The sequence below is a fragment of the Galleria mellonella genome, unplaced genomic scaffold, assembly GCF_026898425.1.
Source record: "Galleria mellonella isolate WM207_F2 unplaced genomic scaffold, CSIRO_AGI_GalMel_v1 utg28, whole genome shotgun sequence".
NCBI classification, from domain to species: Eukaryota; Metazoa; Arthropoda; class Insecta; order Lepidoptera; family Pyralidae; genus Galleria; species Galleria mellonella.
Window position 1 is genome coordinate 2,749,488 of NW_026442064.1, and position 20,344 is coordinate 2,769,831.

General features: G+C 33.7%; 1 protein-coding gene across 3 annotated transcripts; it reads left to right on the forward strand.

Annotated features, from left to right (window-relative positions):
* The first annotated feature begins 308 nt into the window (after window positions 1–308).
* LOC113516868 (ubiquitin-protein ligase E3A-like) lies at window positions 309–18,442 on the forward strand. 3 transcript variants are annotated; one of them, XM_031911645.2, is made up of 18 exons: window positions 309–511; window positions 1,626–1,793; window positions 2,903–3,024; window positions 4,563–4,649; window positions 4,777–4,932; window positions 5,414–5,502; window positions 6,012–6,197; window positions 7,108–7,211; window positions 8,980–9,196; window positions 9,896–10,065; window positions 10,852–11,017; window positions 12,622–12,762; window positions 13,559–13,749; window positions 14,189–14,367; window positions 14,989–15,157; window positions 15,717–15,884; window positions 16,651–16,806; window positions 17,832–18,442. In XM_031911645.2, exons 2-18 carry the CDS (start codon window positions 1,677–1,679, stop codon window positions 18,168–18,170), a joined length of 2,757 nt encoding a protein of 918 aa, XP_031767505.2. In that variant the 5' UTR covers window positions 309–511; window positions 1,626–1,676; the 3' UTR covers window positions 18,171–18,442. The 3 variants fall into 3 exon arrangements, with proteins under 3 accessions (XP_031767505.2, XP_031767507.2, XP_031767506.2); XM_031911647.2 differs by having other exon boundaries at window positions 16,651–16,801; window positions 17,832–17,942; XM_031911646.2 differs by lacking the exon at window positions 309–511 and adding an exon at window positions 1,137–1,209.
* Window positions 18,443–20,344: the final 1,902 nt, after the last annotated feature.

Below are 20,344 nucleotides of genomic sequence, written 5' to 3' on the forward strand. Positions count from 1 at the left end.
TCACACATAAACTTTCGTATGCATGAAAGTAATAAATACTCGGGTTAATTAATTGTAAATACCAAGATCATATTATGAAGTGCAGCGGTCATCTGAGACGTGTTAAATGTATTTCAAATGTAAAGTAATATGACACGGTTAATATTATTCTTTGTACGTGTTGTTAAGATAACTAATCGTCATTAAATTTTATTCAATTCCGTGCAGTGCTTTAAGCGAGTGGCAAACAATCATTTTATAAAAATTCCCATTTATAATATTTATATAGGATAGGAGGAATATATTACTCTGTACCTACAAACTTTTTATTAAATTCTATTTAATCGTAGTGTGATATTAAAACTGAAGAGGGTTGTTGGTTTTTTTTTATCTAAATAATTAGCGTAGAAAAAGTAAGATTTCGATTATACAGTACCAAGTGGGTAGTTTTGTTACAGTTTGACGTAGCGATTTGTGGCTTCGCGTTTTGCTCGCCATTGACAGCCAAGTGTTTCAATATACAACAGGTCTGGTACGTATTGTTTTATCTTTTTATAAAAAATTTTATAAATAGTTTTTCTTTTTTTATGCAACTTAGAATAAGCAAACAAACAGGGCGACCAGCTTGAACCTAATGGAAAGCGGTAACCGTAGCCTATAGATATGAAGCGTACCACGGATGTAAGCGTGCTGCCCATGACGCCACCCATGCGGCGCCATTCCTAAGGAGCAAGGTGCCTCTGTACCCTGTAAATTCACTGCCACTTTTCTTTTAAGCAATATAAATTTCAAAAGACCTAGATTAAACTTATGTAATAGATAACGTTTGTACCAATTGTAATAAATTTGCAATTTACAATTGCAATATATAAAAAGCTGATTAGGGATGATGTGAAGGATTCAATGTGATAGTGTTTGCATCTTAGTGGGTATTTTTTTTTTCTTTTTGTATTCATCGATTTATTTCGAACCTCGTTTGCTCTGTATGTAATAATAAATAGTGGACACTTTATTTATTAATAATATCTTAGTACGTAATATTTTATCTGTGAAATGTACTAGGTACCTGTTTTTTTTCCCAAATAGGTAAAAAAAAATATCCCACCCTCCAAATTTATATCAGTGAAATTATATTAATTCAATGTAAAAGTTTACTTATATCGTGTCACCCGAGCTATTTAATGAAGTAGATAAGCAAAATCATCAATATTTTAGTGGTAGTTTAATCTTGTAAGTATTTTTGAGATGGAAGCGTACCGCTATTAAAAGTAAAATTACCAGCACATTGCTATATTTTAAATGAGCAACGTAGCAGCTACTTCTAGGCTCTTTTCATCCTATTGAATTGTTTTTTTTTTACCAAATTTAAATTTAGAATTTTGAATGTGATTGACCTCAATCACATGTAAAATTTTAAACATAGAATCAAATAATATTTCATTCTTTTTCGTTTTATACTTAGGTTAGCATTACTAGGTACCTACCACTATATTTTCCCTACAAATAGGTTATGTAGAACCATACCTAAAGTAAAGTAAAACTCATAAAGTGCTATAAGGTAACAAAAAACAAACTTACATTCTCATTTCCAATATTAATAAGGTTGTACTTACAGAGGTACATGTTTTTGTATTGTTTGCTTATAGTGAAAGGTGAAAATTAGTTCGACTTTTAGTAATTTGGTACTATCAAGCAAAATGGAGCAGGAGAACGAACAGAGTTTCATCGAGAAATACATGAACCAGCTACGTATCGGTTGTGGACGGGTGAAGTGCAACAACCGCTACTGCGCCTCCAGTAGTTCTTTCTATAAGGTAACATACACTTTTTACCTAGGTGTTTCATGTGGTTTTCCGAGCTTCAGTGTATACACACACACACACACACATACACACACATATATATATATATATATATATATATATATATATAATACTCAATAATATCTCTCTATACATACCTATATAAAAATTTCATTTATAAATAGTAAGAAAATAGCATATATATACAAATTATAATAAAAAATAACTCATTTTATAATTAAACTTTGTGAAATGAGGTGAATTTCCAAAATAAATTTAATTTTTTTTAATTATAATTTGTATATATGGTATTTTCCTACTATTTATAAATATAATATTTATATAGGTATGTATATTATTGAGTATTATGCAGATTATTTAATGTTATTCATATTAAATTAAATTACATTTGTTATGATACAATTACTTAAATTATTAATAAAACAGCCACCATTATCACATGATTTAAAAAAAAAAAGAGATTTTAATTAAACTATACAGAGTAGAAAGGACAGGTTGGTCGAAATCAAAACAGCTAACTATATTGCTGCTTTTGGCATTTCAAAGTATTTCACTAAAAATATAAATATTCCTTTATATTATCATATAATATTTTAGACAGAGAAAAATTTTAAATTTCCAAGCAAAAGATTCCATTGGTCTGAATTCACTGTTTTTGGTTTAGCTAACCTCTCCCTTATAACCTGTATATATTTTATCAAAAGGATCTTTGACCGATTGCTCTCAAAATCAATATCTGAGGATTCCTATACACTTCAAATATATATTCGGTGTCAGATTTAACAAAATGGTCGCCATTTTTATTTTCTTTATTATTTTGTTGATAGCTTTCAAAATCTACATCTAAGGATCTATCTATATTTGAAAGTATACCTTTCAAATATAGATAGAAGTAATAAAAATGACTACCGCTACTAATAAATTGAGTAGATGCACCTTTCCAACAAAAGGGTACAAAGTTATATTTTCAATCTTCAATAGTTTTTAATGCGCTGGGTAATTTATTATATAATTTAACTGCTTAAAATTGTGCGCTATATTTTACTATATTTAGTTTTAGTTGTATATCTATACTAGTCTTAATAAAGAAATATTTACAGGCTAATAAAAATCTTGATGATGCGGCATCCGAGGCCAATTTGCTGTTCTCCCTAGGGGCGACGCTGTGTGACTCAAGCCCGATCGAAGAAGTCGTAGCTGGGCCTTCTGGTCTTAGTACCAGGTAAGTCTACGATAATAATAATAACAACAAATACTGCACAAACACATATATCGCCTGTTCTCAAGCTAGGGTACAGGTGTTGTTTTTTTTAATAAATGATATTAGAATGGTAGAATGGCCTGCGCTAACGGTATACGCTGGCGAAGCACTAATGAATAATAATAATAATAAATTTATTTTCATTAAATAGGGTAGGTATCGGTGGTCTTATATTACATAAAGTTTCGTGCCTATTTAGCCATTACAGAATAGCATGCAAATGTCACATTTTGATAGGAACTGATTAATTTAATTTATGCATCGACAACTATTAGATATTTATCTATACTTTCTTGAAAAATTCTTCAACATAGTAAAAGCTTTTGCTAAGTAACCATTTCCGTAACACAATTTTAAATTTATTTAATGGAAGTTCCTTTAGGATGATAGGTGGGAATGAAAAGGCAGGTCAGTTAGTCCATCGTGATGAATACACATGGAATGGCTTTCAGTGGGGATCACAAGAACAGTTGTAGTGAATTGAAGGTGCAGTGAAATGTTGTAAAATGATAGAACATGTATGTTAAACAATGACAGCAAATCGTGAAGGAAAAATAGTGAAATGTTGTTTTTTTTTCTTGTTGTTTTGTGCGTTACTGTGTGGGTCGCATGCTTGTTCGATTAAATTATTTCTTTCTTTCTTCTTCATTAAATGATAGTGTGAAGTGATCGTGATGCAACGGTGCGCTAATCTTGCCTAGTAGGCAATATGAAAAATTTGTATGGTGTATTTTTTTTTTTGTGAATACAGTGTTGGAATGATTCTGAAAAGATCGTTTTATGTTATAGCAACTTGAATTATATAGAATCATAGCAAAGAAATTTATATATCATAAATATAAGTTTGAAAAATAAAGACTTTTGCATCTTTATTTAATACCCTATAACCCATAGAATATATATATATATAGTTCTACATTCACCTCCACTACAAGTGACGATGCAACTAGCGAGAACGGAAATGTATTAAAATAGGGATAAAATACAAATTGCTTTTTTCTTTTTTGTTTTTATAATTTTGGCAAAGGACTATTGTTGTCCATTATGCATTATTATTATGTAGTCTATTTATTTTTATTATTTATTTAAAATGAATAACTAATAAATGTTATTTATACAAAAATAAATCTTATAAAGCTGTCATTGAAAATTTGGATTTGAAAGGCAAAAAAAACGTGATTGAAGTCTTTCGAAGCAAATTATGAAGAAAGTATAAAACTTACAGTGATAGGTTTCTGTGCAACTTATTTTAGGGTTAACGTTTTAGTTTGCTGTGAGAGAGCTTTTAAATATTCAATCAGAAATATTCTCAGTCAACTCTTCAATCAGTGTAGTGACTAGCTTCGGCATCTACCTTCTTATTAAAATACATTGATTGATGAAACAGTTGGTTCAATCGTCCGGATTTGATTCAATCTCTCTTGACGATGTTTTGAAAATACAGATATTGATTAAATTGCTATTTCATTACAATAATAGTCTTTGATGTTATTATAAAGTTACAGTACACCGTCAACGTCATATATGCCGGCTAAAGCCAGCGTCGAAAGACGTAATATGGATGAAAGAAAGACGATGAGGTACAGGTAATTATTTATTTTAATAAAGTTACACAAATACATATCATTCAATATATTTTATAGATTCTATAATAGGTTCTATATATTAATATTATTACGTGATGTAGTAATAAAAAGGAATTAAATATTACAGCCAAACGTCTACATTAAATACACAAACCGGAACCAGACGTAAACAAATAGTTCCCACAGAAGGAAACAAAACGGTGAAAATCGATCAAATAAAGGAAGAAGAAGAAAAAGAAGAAGAAAAAGAAAAAGAAGATAGAAAAGAGGAGAAAGATTTGAGGTACAGTGAATTACTTATTTTATTTATACAATTTATTACAGTCTATTACGTTGTCTCCAGTTAAGATTAAGATGTAAGGGATTTCCTAAAGGAAAATTACGCGACTGTGACGTGAATGCTGAACCGATATTCACAATTCCTTTTGCAACCGATAGCGATTATTTTCGTGTTTTCATTTATTTTCATTTTAATTCTGCGACTATTGAAGCTACCATTTTTTTTTTCAAAGCAATAAATTTCTTGTCGTGAAAACGAAATCGGTTACAATAGCTGAACATAAGCTTCCCCCTTGGGGATCGGCAATCGCAGTCAGGGCTTTAGAGATGTTTTAAGAGATACGCTGCTAGCAATCCCTCGCCCTCCCTTAGTCGCCTCTTACGACACCCACGGGAAAAGAAGGGGTGGCTTATTTTATGCCGGGACCACACGCTATACGGAGAAGATCAATGAAAAGGTTTAATTCACCCATTCTCTCTTACAGCATATCGGATGAGACGAGTACACCAAACGAACCCCAAATTCAGGAAGCTACTTCCGTACATACTGCACCACCGCCCAGCACATTGAAAGGTATTTTTTTTAATTTAATGGATGTCAGTTTTACCTTATCTTCGAGGTGACCACGGAACTGTACGTCACTAGAAATTTCGACATTAAGGTTCCTAATGCTCTTAGAGACGTTAAGCGGCGTGCCCTTGCATTGTGGAGCCAGAGAAGTTGGGTTTATTTAACAGTCAACGCAATAGCTTGCGCAAATTCTTTGCCAAGAGCCGTTGCTGGGGACAATCGAAAAACTTGTGTATAGAAGGAGTGTTATAACATATAGAGATAAAATTGAGGACAAATTATTATTTACTAGTTTATATTATATATATATATATATATATATATATATATATATATATATATATATATATATATATATATATATATATATATATATGACATCCTCCGCTTGACCGAGCTATATTATTGAAAATAATTAGTACACCCCATTACATTAAATTTTATTAAAACAAACTATAGATAGGCAATTGTTCAAAATAAAGACTTAATATTAGAACTTTTTGCTATTGCAGCTTATGAAACGCCATTAACTGAACATGATGTCTACAAACTATGTGATGAAAGCATCCAAACACGAACACCAAAGCCACTGATAGACGCTTTCAATAAAGTGTTCTCAAATCTCACAGTGTTTGGAAAGTGCTTCCATAGTAAAGTATCGGACCATAATAACACCGGTGGAAGTAACACTACGCAAGGTATGTCTTCACTCGTCTACGTAAAAACTAACAAGTTTGTTTAAAAACATTTTTTAAAACTTGATCATATAACTCACAATCTTGTAGCTGCGACCATTTTTAAAGACTACTTTTTAAACGTTTTCATTTGATACCCAGATGGTGTATATTTTATCAACCCTGTTAGGCTTGATAAAATATACACCATCTGCCATCTTGCGACGACCATTTTTTCACCAGAAATAAAGATATATGCGACGTTTCAGAAAATTCGGTTATGAGGAACAGAGTAATTCAGTTTGCAAGATTTAACCAAAACAAATTAACTGTGCACTTTACAAGTTAAATAAAAAACTTGTAATTATATTTAGAATCGTAATTTCTAGATCTAGCAGATTTAGTAAATGACTACCAGAGGCATTGTACAAAAATCGTTTGCTTGAGCACCTCTGTCCTATTCCTGTTTCTACCGTGAAGCAGTTGTTTTTGTATTGCTGTATTTCGGTTTGAAGGATGGAATATGGCAGTCAATTTACAGGGTACAGTGGAATGACACCTGAGTCCTTAGGAATGGCAATACATGGAGAGTATAATGGGTGAAAGAGTATACTCTGTTATGTCCATGGTACTGCTCATGTCTATAGACGACGGTTACCACTTTCCATCAGGTGGGCCCTTAGCTTGATTGCCATTATAAGTAGCATAAAAAAAAAATTAACACGACTAGGCCAAACAAGTAAAAAAGAGTATAACGTTTTTGGTGTCCATGTTTGTGAGTTTCTTTAGTCTACGAAAACTTTTAATTACATTAACAGATTTAGAAGTGGACATTGTTTAGCGAAGATTTTTACTATAAATCTGTCAAATATGAAAAACCAATTTTAAATAGGTTAAACTACATAAGAATATAATATGAACATTTATTTTTCAGAAGGGACTTCAGACAAATCTAACGATACAGATAATAAGAGCGCATCAGAAACATTCTTGGACTTAATATCATGCCGCAGAGCTTTCCAGTATCTTGCTAAAAAAGTAAGTTTTGTTAATGTTCCACAGATTGTAACGATACGAGGTTTGTCCGGAAAGTACGTATAAAAGTTTTTTAAAAATTTTATTTTACAATTATTCAGGTAAATCAATTTTATCCCCTTCAAAGTACTCCCCCTGTGACATAATGCACTTGTGCCAACGCCGTTTCCACTGTGAGAAGGCTCCTTGAAAGTCCTCTGGTTGTAGGTTTCTCAGCTGCCCCGTCGTAGCTTTTTTTATCTCATTTATGTCCCCCAAATGCCGCCCCCGAAGTACCAATTTGGTTTTTGGGAACAAGAAGAAGTCACACGGGGCCAAATCCGGCGAATAGGGGGGGTGTTCGGTCACCGTAATGGAATTTTTACTCAAAAACTCACGGACAACAAGAGAGGTGTGGGCAGGGGCATTGTCGTGGTGAAGAATCCAACGCCCCTCTCGCGCCAATTCTGGACGAACTCGTGCCACACGAGCTTTGAGGCGTCTGAGCACATCGACGTAGAATTTTCCATCAACTGTCTGGCCTGTGTTCGTCGGAATGTGAAGTGGAAGGACGTCCTGAACGTGGGTCATCTTGAACGCTTTCTCGGCCCTCTCTGAATCTTTTTAGCCACTTGTGGACGGTTGGTTCCTTCACAGCATTATCCCCATAAACTGTTCTGAGATCGGCAAAAATTTCACGGCCATTCTTGCCGAGTTTCGAGAGAAACTTGATTACGACGCGCTGCTCTTCAACGGAAGCGGGCTCCATGCCGACGGGGTTTCGTTAAGAGGTAACTTCACAGATGGCGTGACAAGCCAGTTCGCACCGCACGGCGGTCAGACCAGAACTGAAGCATTGTTAGGGACATAAGGAAGGGGTCCTGCGCTTACCTGGCCTCCCCACTCCTCTTTCTCGCATTCCAGAACACTTTTATACGAACTTTCCGGACAGACCTCGTATATGCAACACAGTCAGTAGATTCGTCAGTCGTAGAAAGAAAATGCCAAACACTGCCCTTAATCTATGTTGTGAGTTATGAGCCACAAGTTAAGGGTTTTTTTAATGTATGATAATGGAATGGTAACCCCGCCTGTGCTAACGGTATACGCTGGCGGGGCGCCAGTGAGGGATGATAGGTCAGAATAGAAAGACAGGCCAATTAGCCCATCGTAATTAATACACCAGCAATTCCAGGGGGACCATGAGGTCCCCTGATAGCGTATATTGCTAGCAATGGGACTGGTAGTCCACATTACTAACAATTCCTTCCCCTCACAAATTAAGGGTAGTATCTACAATACACCGCTCTCCTCTTAAATACGTGCACGCTTGCTCCCTATCGTAAGATTATAGGGAGCCCGACTTACTCCAATTTTTTTAACGACTGAGTTTTTGTGTGTTACAAAACATTATTCCCATAGAAACATAAGTTAAAAATGCCAGAAATATTTGACTCGGACACCTGCCTAGGCTCTAACAACTGGCTATGTTAGTTTGGAAGAGGCTTAATATATTTCTTTCTCTTTACCATTATTTTTTATTAAAAATAATCAATTTTGCTTGCAATGATTTCAATTTCTATCCTCGTTTTGACAGCTTCAATAAATTATTAAGTACATTACGCGATATCTTCATAATTGTAAACTTTGATCATTTAGCTTGTATTTACTGTTCCTGAATTGTGGCTAGTGTGTGTTCTAGACGTTTGTTGCCTGGTTCCTCATAACACTGGATTGACACATAGCATTAGCCATTCGTATCTGTGTAATTTATTATTATAATTATTTACAGGTGCCGCGGTACTATTATAGATGTGAATTGATAACTCTCATAACTACGCTTGGTGCGCGTATCGATTGCGACTTGAAATTTAAGAGAGCCATGTCATATGATGCTGTTAATTGTCTTGCAATCGCATTAGAAATTCAGAATTATGACTTCAGGGATTATTACGAGGTGGACGCTCTACGAACACTTTGCAATGTGGCAGAACACTTGCCTGTAAAAGGTGAGGCTGCGTTTCACTTTTGTTCACTTTTAAATGAAAATACTCAAGTATTATAATATATATATATATATATATATATATATATATATATATATATATATATATATATATATATATATATATATATATATATATATATATATATATATTTCAACAATATAGTATATGGTAGAATAGATTCAAATCACAACAATCTGGTAAGTATGGCAGCTAGCTCTAAATTAGGTTAGTAATCTAGATATGTAATAACTATAGTGTAAAAGGGAATCAAAATTAAATTGGTAATTATCATTATTTTGGCATCTTCCTTTCTTATTTCTTTATTTTATTTTTATACATTCACTTTATTTTGTAATAAATTCTAAATTCTATATACAGTCCACTATTATTTATATAAAAAAAAACTTTCTTATAATCCAAAGAAATTCAATTTTCTTTTTTGGAATTTCCTAGTAGAAAAGTCTCAGGTTGTTATCTGAGACTTTTCCAGCATTACGTTGTTAGCAACTTTAAAGCGACGTCATTATTTAGTCGATTTAGAGTCACAAAAAGACTTAACAATGACGCAACGTATTGAAGTCGCAGACACCTTTCATGTTACCTGGGTTATAATCGAAACAGTGAAACAAGCACAGCTGCTTGGTGATGATAATATTCAGTTATGACTAAGTAATTGATTATGACAATTTACATTTGCAGATCAGGCAAATCTGGCGCGTCTTTGGGCCCACCAGCATAAAGAGGGCATACGGGGTATACTAAATCCGCTACATCAAGTAATATTGCTACGGACCCTTCCTAGAAATAGTGATTACCACTATTTAAAACAAAATGACGAGTGTGTCATCTCAGCAGCTGAGTTAATGAAGGTAAGTTCAGAAAATATATATCATAAAGACAAAACATAGTAAATTACAAATGTCCAAATACTTTATTTTTAATCTATCTATTTTATTTAAGAGCTGCACTCTTGTCGGTGGAGCTCTTGCCTTTTTAACATTTGCAATAAAAAATATTTGTATGTTTATTTATAAACTATTTAGAAGGAAGTACAAAATTATGCTAAATGCTCTCTATTTTCATTGCCGTATTAGTTCCTTATAATGACTGACTTAACAATGCATGATTAGCAATGATGATGAGTAATGACCACAGTAGTTCTTTTATATTGCCGAGTCTTTTATCCAGTGTCTTCTGTTTTCTGAACTTTGATAGGCGTAGACATAAACAGCATCATGGATATCATAAAATATACTGTGGCTTGAATTCCAGAATATAATAAAATCATCTATAAAACTATTGATTGCACACTCACTGTCTACCACGTTGCAAGCCAATATTATGTTGCGAACGAAATGTGGGCATGACCAGTGTTATGATCACTGCAATGTGAAAAGTTAACAAATGGCTCTGATTATGCCTTTATTAATTATATCCTTTAGTATATTTATATTCATATATTTTTTAGTATTATTATATTCCCAAAGAGGGTTGACGTCAGGTAGGTGGCCGGTCGTAAAACTAAAAACCAAATTTTTTTGTAGTATGGATAAAATCATATTACGCCGACCCCAAATGATTGAGATAAGGGTAGGAAGATGATGATAAGTATATTTATATTCATCTTTTATTTAATTTACTGTTAACAATTACAGATATTATACTACGCAAATATATTAGCGGGTGTAGTAGAGATCTCGTCTCCCGAAGAACGTATAACAGTAAACCAAGACGATTTACTGGATCTGACCTCGCTTGTGGAAAATATTACGTCCTTGCACTTAAAGAATTCGGAATACATATCACTTGATGATCCTTTAGGTAAGGAAGATAAGTTTATTTTTAAACCAGTAGTATTTTTTTTTATTGAACTTAGAATGGCAAACAAGCTAACGGCCCACCAGATGAGTAACTGGTAACTGTCACCTAGACATGAGCAGTACCATGGACATAACAGAGTATACTGTTACGCTCAAGATACCCCTCATGCGTTGCCATTCCTGAGGACTCAGGTGTTATTCCTCTGTACCCTGTAAATTCACGCCATATCCCACCCATCAAACCGAAACACCGTCATGCAAACACAACTGCTTCACGGTTGAAACACGAATGGGACAGAGGTAAAAAAGCAATCGACTTTTGTACAAAGTCTCCCTCTGGTAAAATATACCTATATTAAATATATCTGATATACTTATTCCTCATGCCTACTATGATTTATTCTACTAATCCCATCACCATATAAGTGATAAGTGTCCACTGCTAAGCATTTACATTTCCATAAAGAGGTCTTTCACATTTGTCTACATTTTAATTTGCTTATTACTGTGTACCTACTAATTTCTTTTTAATTTTCAAAGTCGTTAATTTTAAAACGCTGAAACATAGAAGTTAGGGGTCGTCGTCGTTCATTAACACACTAATATACAATGGATATGATATCCTTATTGAAAGTTGCCAATTATTCTCTGTATAAAAATTATGTTATTATTTTTAATGGTTTATTACTTAAGTAAATTTATTTTAATTGAAGTAAATATTTTACCAAATCTTGCCAAAGTCATTTCAACTTTCTCATAAGTATAAGAAATTTTTATATAAAAAATGCATAATGATGGAATTAATACATCTATAAACTAATATAATAAAAAGAGTCATGTTTTTATAAAAAAAAAAAATATACATACTGTTATAATATGTAAATTTGTATGAATTCCGTTGTGCGACTCCTTGCGCCTAACCTAAGGCATTTTTATTAGCCCTTCTCGTAAGTTACATCGAAACAGACTATATTAACAAGATATTATAGTATTTCCATTCCATCGCCATCTACGACTTTAGAAACGTATTTTTTTTAATCATGTCAAGGTCACCACCATGTAATTATTTCAGAATCCCTTCTTTTTAAGAGTCGTAAATATGACAATGCCATTTTCAAACCATATTCATATCATGTGATTTTATATTTTCTCTATGAAACTTTCAACCTCTATTCTCTTTCGCTTTCCAGAGATAAAGTTGCAATCTTAAAAATAATTCGAAATATGGGTTCTCGAACATTCTACCATTTCCTTCTATACCAATCATCTTACGCTCGGCTCACCATCGATAGGGAGTTCACCCTCATACCTTACAGCCTAAATGGTCGCGTACAACGCGGTTTCAGAGATGTTTTCTCCCACAAACACTCAGGTTATGGAATGAGCTCCCTGCCGAGGTTTTCCTAAGAGACTACAGCATGGGGTTCTTCAAAAGGGGGATATAGAGGTTTCTTCAGGGTCGGCAATGCGCGCGTAATACCTCTGGTATTGCAGGCGTTCATAGGTTACGGTAACCGCTTACCATCAAGTGGGCCGTATGCTTGTTTGCCACCTCAGTGGTATAAAAAAAAAATCTTTAATACTTAGCAATTTATTTTGTTACAGCCAACGAACTAAACATTGACGTATTAGACTCCGTTAAGCCTTACATACCATTTAACGAATTCTACAACAAACATCTCAGTGAATACCTGGTCGCCAAGGAGGCGACGAATTTATCAGATTGTAGATTTGATTTGAGCAATGGTAAGTAGCTTTTAATATTAACACGATAATCTTTTATTTATTTTACTTCGATGCCTTTCATATATTTTATTTCATGTAATTATAAAGATCAAATTTTTAAATTATAAACTTTTGGTAACATTAAAAACAATATATGTACATTTTGTATTATTTGTGATTATTTTTATGCAACTTAGAAATGCAAACAAGCTGACGGCCCGTCTGATGGAAAGTGGTAACCGTCGCCTATAGACATGAGCAGTACCATGGGCATATTACTATTTCGCCCACGATGTCCTCCATGCATTTCTTCCTCTTCTTCATTCATTCCTCTGTACCATGTAAATTCACTGGCATATCCCACCCTTCAAACCCAAACACAGCCATGCAAACACAACTGCTTCATTGTTTCAATGTTATATATATATATATATATATATATATATATATATATATATATATATATATATATATATATATATATATATATATATTTCTCTCATAAAAAAACAATATAATATACATAGGTTATAATTTAAACAATCTTTATGAGAGACTGATGTTGGTACAGGTATCACCCATCTTACTGATCACCAGGCTCCCAAACTCCCAAACTCAAGGACATCTGTTTTACTTGATTTGTTACACGGTAGAAACACAAACGGGACAGAGGTGGCCAAGCGAACGACATTTGTACAAAGTCCCCTCCATGTTACATATTACACTGTAACGAACTAATCTGTACTATGTGGCATGTAGATATATATATAAATAAATAATATTAGTAGGAATTTAATTTTATTTTAACTAAACGCAGAAAAGAGATTCACTTTCCTGAAATACCCATTCATGCTAACAACAACCTATAAGTCGCTGGGCCTGTGCTACGAGGGTCATATCCGGGTGTACTTAGAACTGCTGCTGGCCGATTTCCGTGGGATTCCAATGTCGCCATATTTGTGTTTGAAGCTGCGCCGCACTCATCTCATTGAGGACACGCTCATGGTGGTAAGTACATGTTACATCACAATGTTACATGTTATATTAATAGTTCTTACATTGCGTGGTCGAGTGGTAAACATGTGTAGACAAGCGTAGTATGAGGAGACCCTATGCGAAGAGGTACATACATGCTTAACTATTATATAGGTAGATTAACATCGAAAAAAATACTAATTACTAATTATCTAAGGAAGTCTACCAATAAATACTGAACGATTCCCTTAAAAGAGATAATCAAAAAATTTATATATATATATATATATATATATATATATATATATATAAAATCCGTTGCGTTGTTTCAAAGTTATAAGCATACATAGGGACGGACAGACAGCGACAGCTACTTTGTTTTATATTACGTAGTGATGATGACGACGATGATATATATATATAATATAATATGTTTCTATTATCAAGTTTTCTTTTTTTTTTTACTTTTTAGCTGGAAAGAGTAGCAAGACAGAACCCAGTTGATCTGAAAAAAGCACTTGTTATTCAATTTCCAAATGAGCCGCTCACTGGCCACGGTACCCGGAAAGAATTCTTTCATATGATATGCGGAATGCTGTGCAATCCCAAATATTGTATGTTCCGGTACCAAATGGAAACTAATACTTTATGGTAAACAATTTAAAAATTTAAATGTATTGTTGTATCCTCGTAACCACGGTAAAAGTTCATTCAGCTGTCACTTAACTTGAGATGTAATAATAGAAATTATGATAAACAATTTCTAACACCCAAATAGCATATTGCGCCGGGGCACATGCATAGAATGGGCCACCCCTACCTTTCCCGTGAGTGTCATAAGTCGACTAAGAGAGGACGAGGGATGGGCAATAGCGTACCTTTTAAAATACTTCTAAAAGCCTAACTGCGATTGGCAACGCGCCTGCCAAGTGTGTCAACTACTGGCAAAACTTTCCTTATGGGGGAAGCTGAAATAATAAGTAGCACAGTGACAGCGATTTTAAAGCGACATCATACTTTGGTAATTTCAAAGTAATGTAATGACGCTTACGCGTTTTACTAAATTTATTTTATTCACGCTAATCTCCGTAACCGCTCAACCGATTTTAATGAAATTATGTAAAATTTCATTGTTGGTTCTAAATTGAGAGATAGGTTCTCATCGCAGCAAGAAAAATGCACCCGGCAGGTGGCGATACGACGTTCGCCCCGTCAGCTACTTATTATATCATTTGTATGATATAACGTGACTGTTAATATGTTATTTTTTAGGTTTAATCTCTCGACAACAGTAAATGACGCGTTGTTTAACCTTATGGGCACAATTCTTGGACTTGCCTTGTATAATACTATTATTATACCAATCGATTTTCCTATGGTTATGTATAAAAAATTGATGGGAAAGAAAGGCACATACGAAGACCTTGCTGACTGGAGTCCCGTAAGTATTCTTTGCTTTTTTGTACTACTGAGGTGGTCAACAAGTATACGGCATGCCTGATGGTAAACAGTGACTGTAGCCTACAGACGCCTGCAGTTCCAAAGGTATACGCAATCTGAAAAAAACCTCTTACTCCACTACATATTCTTATAAAATCCAATTAAGTTTATAATAGCAGTGGCGTAGTGGAGAGAACGCTGCTTTTTTTAAATGAGGTCCCAGATTTGATTCACGTTCCAGTTAATTTAAAAAAAAAACTTTTCTGATTTGTTTTTGGGTGTTCAGAGTTGAGTCCACAAATAATTTTGAGCTGATTTTTCTTAACACAGGATAACCTGCCTTGAGGATCAGGCGATTAACGTAATTATGTAGCACATATTATTAGTATTATATTGCTTCAGGCGGGCAAAGCCTCGGCAAAATGCTAGTAATTTAATAAATTTAAATTAAACTCATTCCTAATTAATTTAATACCTATTATATATTAATGAATACATTTTAATTGATGATTCTAATTTATTACACAATATTTACAATAAATACATATTTTCACTTGCAGTTCTTATACAAAGGATTAAAATATATCCTGGAGTACGAAGGAGACGACCTGGAAGCAACCCTGATCCAAACGTTCAGAATTATTTACGAGGACGGCTCTGGTAATATCGTCCCGCATGACTTGAAGGAGAACGGTGACAAGATATTTGTAACACAAGATAACAAGAGGGTAAGTCATTTTCAAGCTAACCGTTTGTGATTCAGTTTTTCTTAACTAATGCTCTACTATTGAGTTATTAGAATTATATATTAAATTTACACAAAAGAAGATTAGTGGACAAATGTCACTTATTCGTGGACATATAGTTTTGAGTCAATTAGCAATCTTCACCAATAAGCATACATATACAATTTTTAGTAACACTTGGGCTTTTTTTTTATACAACTTAGAATGACAAGCAAGCACGGCCCACCTGATGAAAAGTGGTAACCGTCGCCTATAGACATGAACAGTACCATGGACATAACAGAGTATACTGTTTCGCCCATGATACCCCCCATGCGTTGCCATTCCTGAGGATTCAGGTGTTATTCCTCTGTACCCAGTAAATTCACGCCATATCCCACCCTTCAAACCGAAACACAGCCATGCAAACACAACTGCTTTACGGTTGAAACACGAATGGGACAGAGGTACTAAAGCAAACGACTTTTGTACAGTCTTCCTCTGGTAATAATGGCTTATAATCGAGATAGGAAATTAGTAATTATAATTAGTTACCAGAGGGAGACTTTGTACAAAAGTCGTTTGCTTGGGTGAAGCAGTTGTGTTTGCATAATAAATCATAATAATTTCTTTTGGTGTAAGTACCCCTAAAGTACCCATAAAGAGCTTACTGTCACCTAAAGACCCTTTCATTCTGTCGCTAGCCATTGAGCCATTAACATGCCAATCGTTACGGGTTGTGAAAATAATATTCTTGTATTTTTTTCAGGAATTCGTTACATTGTATGTAGACTTTTTACTTAATAAATCAGTGGAGAGGCAGTTCAAGGCGATGCGGCACGGGTTCCTTAGTGTAATACAGTGGAGCCCAATCTGGTCGTTGTTCAGACCGGACGAATTGGAAACGCTACTTTGCGGCAGTAAGGTTAATTAAATATTCTATATACAGTAGATAAAAAATGCTGTATAACTATAGATCATACCTAAACGATACTTTTACCAAATCAGAGCCGATTTCGCCGATTGATTTTGTAAATGACGAACGTAATTTTTTTTTATCATTATTTTTCATTAAATGAAAATGAATAGTTGAATAATGAAGTTAGGGGAAATTTTAACTTTTTTATTCTAAATGCTAACTAAAATTCAAAATTTAAAGTTTATAAGTACCTAAGAATTTAGATTATCGGTGAGTATGTCAGTGGCATTATTAGGTTAGTTTTTTTTGATGGGTGAAAATGGTACGGTAACCCCGCCTGCGCTAACGGGATACGCTGGCGGAGCACCAGTGAAGGGTGATAGATGAGAATGAAAACAGGCCAGTTAGCCCGTCATGATGAATTGATCAGGAATTAACCATGATAGTTTCCAGGGAGAACCGCGAGGAGGTCGACCTGGTTGGGTATATTGCTAGCAATAGGATTCTCAGTCTCCATTACTAACAATCCCTTTCCCCCCCCTATTAGGTACGTTGGCAAATAGTTAGTTATAGTATGTAATCTTGATCACAAAAAAAATCAAGTATCTTGCTTTATCAACAATAATGTGCAGAGGGGTCAATAGAGCCGTGGATCAGTTCGAGAAAATATTGGTACGGCTGTGCACGACCTCCTGATGTGTAACAAATTTAATAGGTGCATAATCACGTGCAGTTTATGTGTTTGATGGTGTAACACATCTCCTCAACTTCTAATGATCACTGGTTCTGCTCCCACAGTTTTTAGACAATTTCGAGTTTACAATCATTGTAAAAAGGAAAATACATTTGTATATATGAGTATGTACAATGTATCTGCTGTGATATCATGTACGTATAATATACATATACGAAAATAAGTAAATATTTCATAGTTCCTATTCCCATTTAGTAGTATCCATAATATAAGCTCTCAGTTTGGAATTAGATTACACTTACTTCGTAATATGTACAAGAGAATATCTATTTTATAGAGAATCAACTTCAATGAGATCCAGTCATTAACGGAATACCAGGGCGGGTACTCAGCCGAGTCGCGGATCATACAGCACTTCTGGCGCATCGTCCACACAATGACCGAGGACCACAAGCGAAAGCTGCTTGAATTCGTCACCGGACGTGACCGTGTCCCAATCAGCAGCCTCGATGAAATGAAATTTATTATTACCCGTAGCGGAGACAATAGCGATCGCTTACCCACCTCCCGTACCTGTTACAATATGCTGCTACTGCCCGAATACGATAGTGAGGACAAGCTTCAAGTCAAACTCCTGAAAGCCATTAAGTACTCTAAGGGTTTTGGCAACTTTTGAACAATATGTATTGAGTACCATCCCTTGTCCATATCTCGGATATGTTCAACATGTTACAACATGTAACATATTATAACTTTAGATTATAATTATATCATTTAATTTGTTAACTTCCAAATTAACAGTTAATTTGGAAGTTATGTTTTCTTTATTCATCTCAACTCTACTTTACTTTTTCTAATAAGAATAACCTACTGCAAAACGTAACTTTTGTTATTTTACTGCTGTTATTATACTATATGTATATATAACACCTTTTTTTTTACTTTAAGAGGTATTTTTTTTTTTTTTTGTTTTCTTGTCGGTGCAACTAATTTGCACATATTCTATTATTTTTGAGCGCTACTTACAGTACATGCCGCAGAACGGTTTTAATACTAATACTCGTTCTAAAAAACTCTTTTTACTTTTTATACTGATTAAGCTTTTCTGAAAGAATTGTTTAGCTATAAGGACTAATTTTGCATAATTTCTCATGCAATATAACTGTTATTTTTATTATTTAAAAAAAAACAGTGCAATAAATTGTAAGTAAATAGATAAGTAAATAAAACTTTTCTTGCATATGAAAACATTGTTTCTTTTCAAATTAGAATTGTAAGTACTTCCACAAGTTTTTATTCATATAATGATATTATTATATAATGATTGAGTATAAATACGAATTTTCACCATCTGCTGACAATCAATAGCTGAATTTTTCTATGAAACTTGGAATGGGAAACAAGCTACCGGCCCGCCTGATGAAAATGGTGATCGTCGCCTATAGACATGAACAGTCGTATGATATCCCTGATGTGTCGCCACCCCTAAGAACTAGAGCTATGTCTCCGTGCCTCCTCAGTAACACGAGGTGGTTGTGGAGTATATGGTGGAACATATTAATTCTCAATCATTTGTGTTTGCTTGTATTGATACATATACATAAATAGCACAATGTAAAAAAGTATTATAGATATACTTACAAATACATACAGTATAGAATGGCTTTTACCCCAACTGCGTCAGCGTGAGCGATGACCAGAATAAAAAGTATATACATATGTAGGGGTATGTATGACAAATTTTATCAGTGATTAGTTAGACTATTCATAATAAAAAAACATCCAAATTTCTGACTGATTATTTTAAAAGTGCTCTGCTACCAACTAAAGCGTCAATGATATAACACGTTGCAATAATTCTACTACTAAAAACTTTACACATATTTCATAGTCTGCTTTGAAATTTTTCAAATATTTTTTTATTATCCAAGTCCGAATTTTCAGTAAAAGCATTGTAAGAATATTAAATTTTTAATTCGTTAGTAGAAAACTTTTAAAACTCAGTGACATGAACTAATAACGATGTAATTTTTGTGTACAATAAGTAATACATTGAAAATTATTGTCTTATTTTGAAAGATGACAGAAAACTTGGGCACTGGCGACTGTCACAATTTGAAAATCAAAGTTACAACTCTCAAAGATAATAAATACATAAATTTAATTACATTCTATAAGTATTCTAGACTTAAGTTTTATTTTTTCCAATTTGGCGTGAGACAGGTATTTTTATTATTACTATTTTTTGCCCATTTTGTTTATAGCAAAATACCCTAAAATCGGGGTGAATGCTACTAATGAAGAAAAAAATCATTTTCATCTAAACGATGTCATAAACACCCATACTTTGATAATAAATACATTTTTACTTTTCAGTAATGGGGTATCATTGTTAACAATATGCTATGTACCCTTTTAAGTTGAACTCCGCAAGAGAATGTCAAAATAAATAAGTACTTTTACAAACACATATGACATTATTATTCATTAAGCACGTCATTATACGATCATTTAAACTTGTTGTTTTGATTACGTTACAACCACCACGCGGTCTCATTGGAAAATCGTAGTTAATTTCTTTATTATTATTATCATTCACTGGTACTTCACCAGCGTAAATCAATTACATAACAGAAAAAATAACCATTTTTTTTTGTGTAAATTGTGTAAACTCGAATAAAAATCTCTGTATTTTTATATAGAGCAAGAAACAAAAATATGTAATAGTTGCGATATTTCGGTAAGATAAAGTAATAAACGCTCTTAATCTATAAGCTTTTATTTATTTTAATCAGACGGGATAGAAATACTGTCAGAGACTACTTGTTCTACTATGGGCAACCCCGTCTG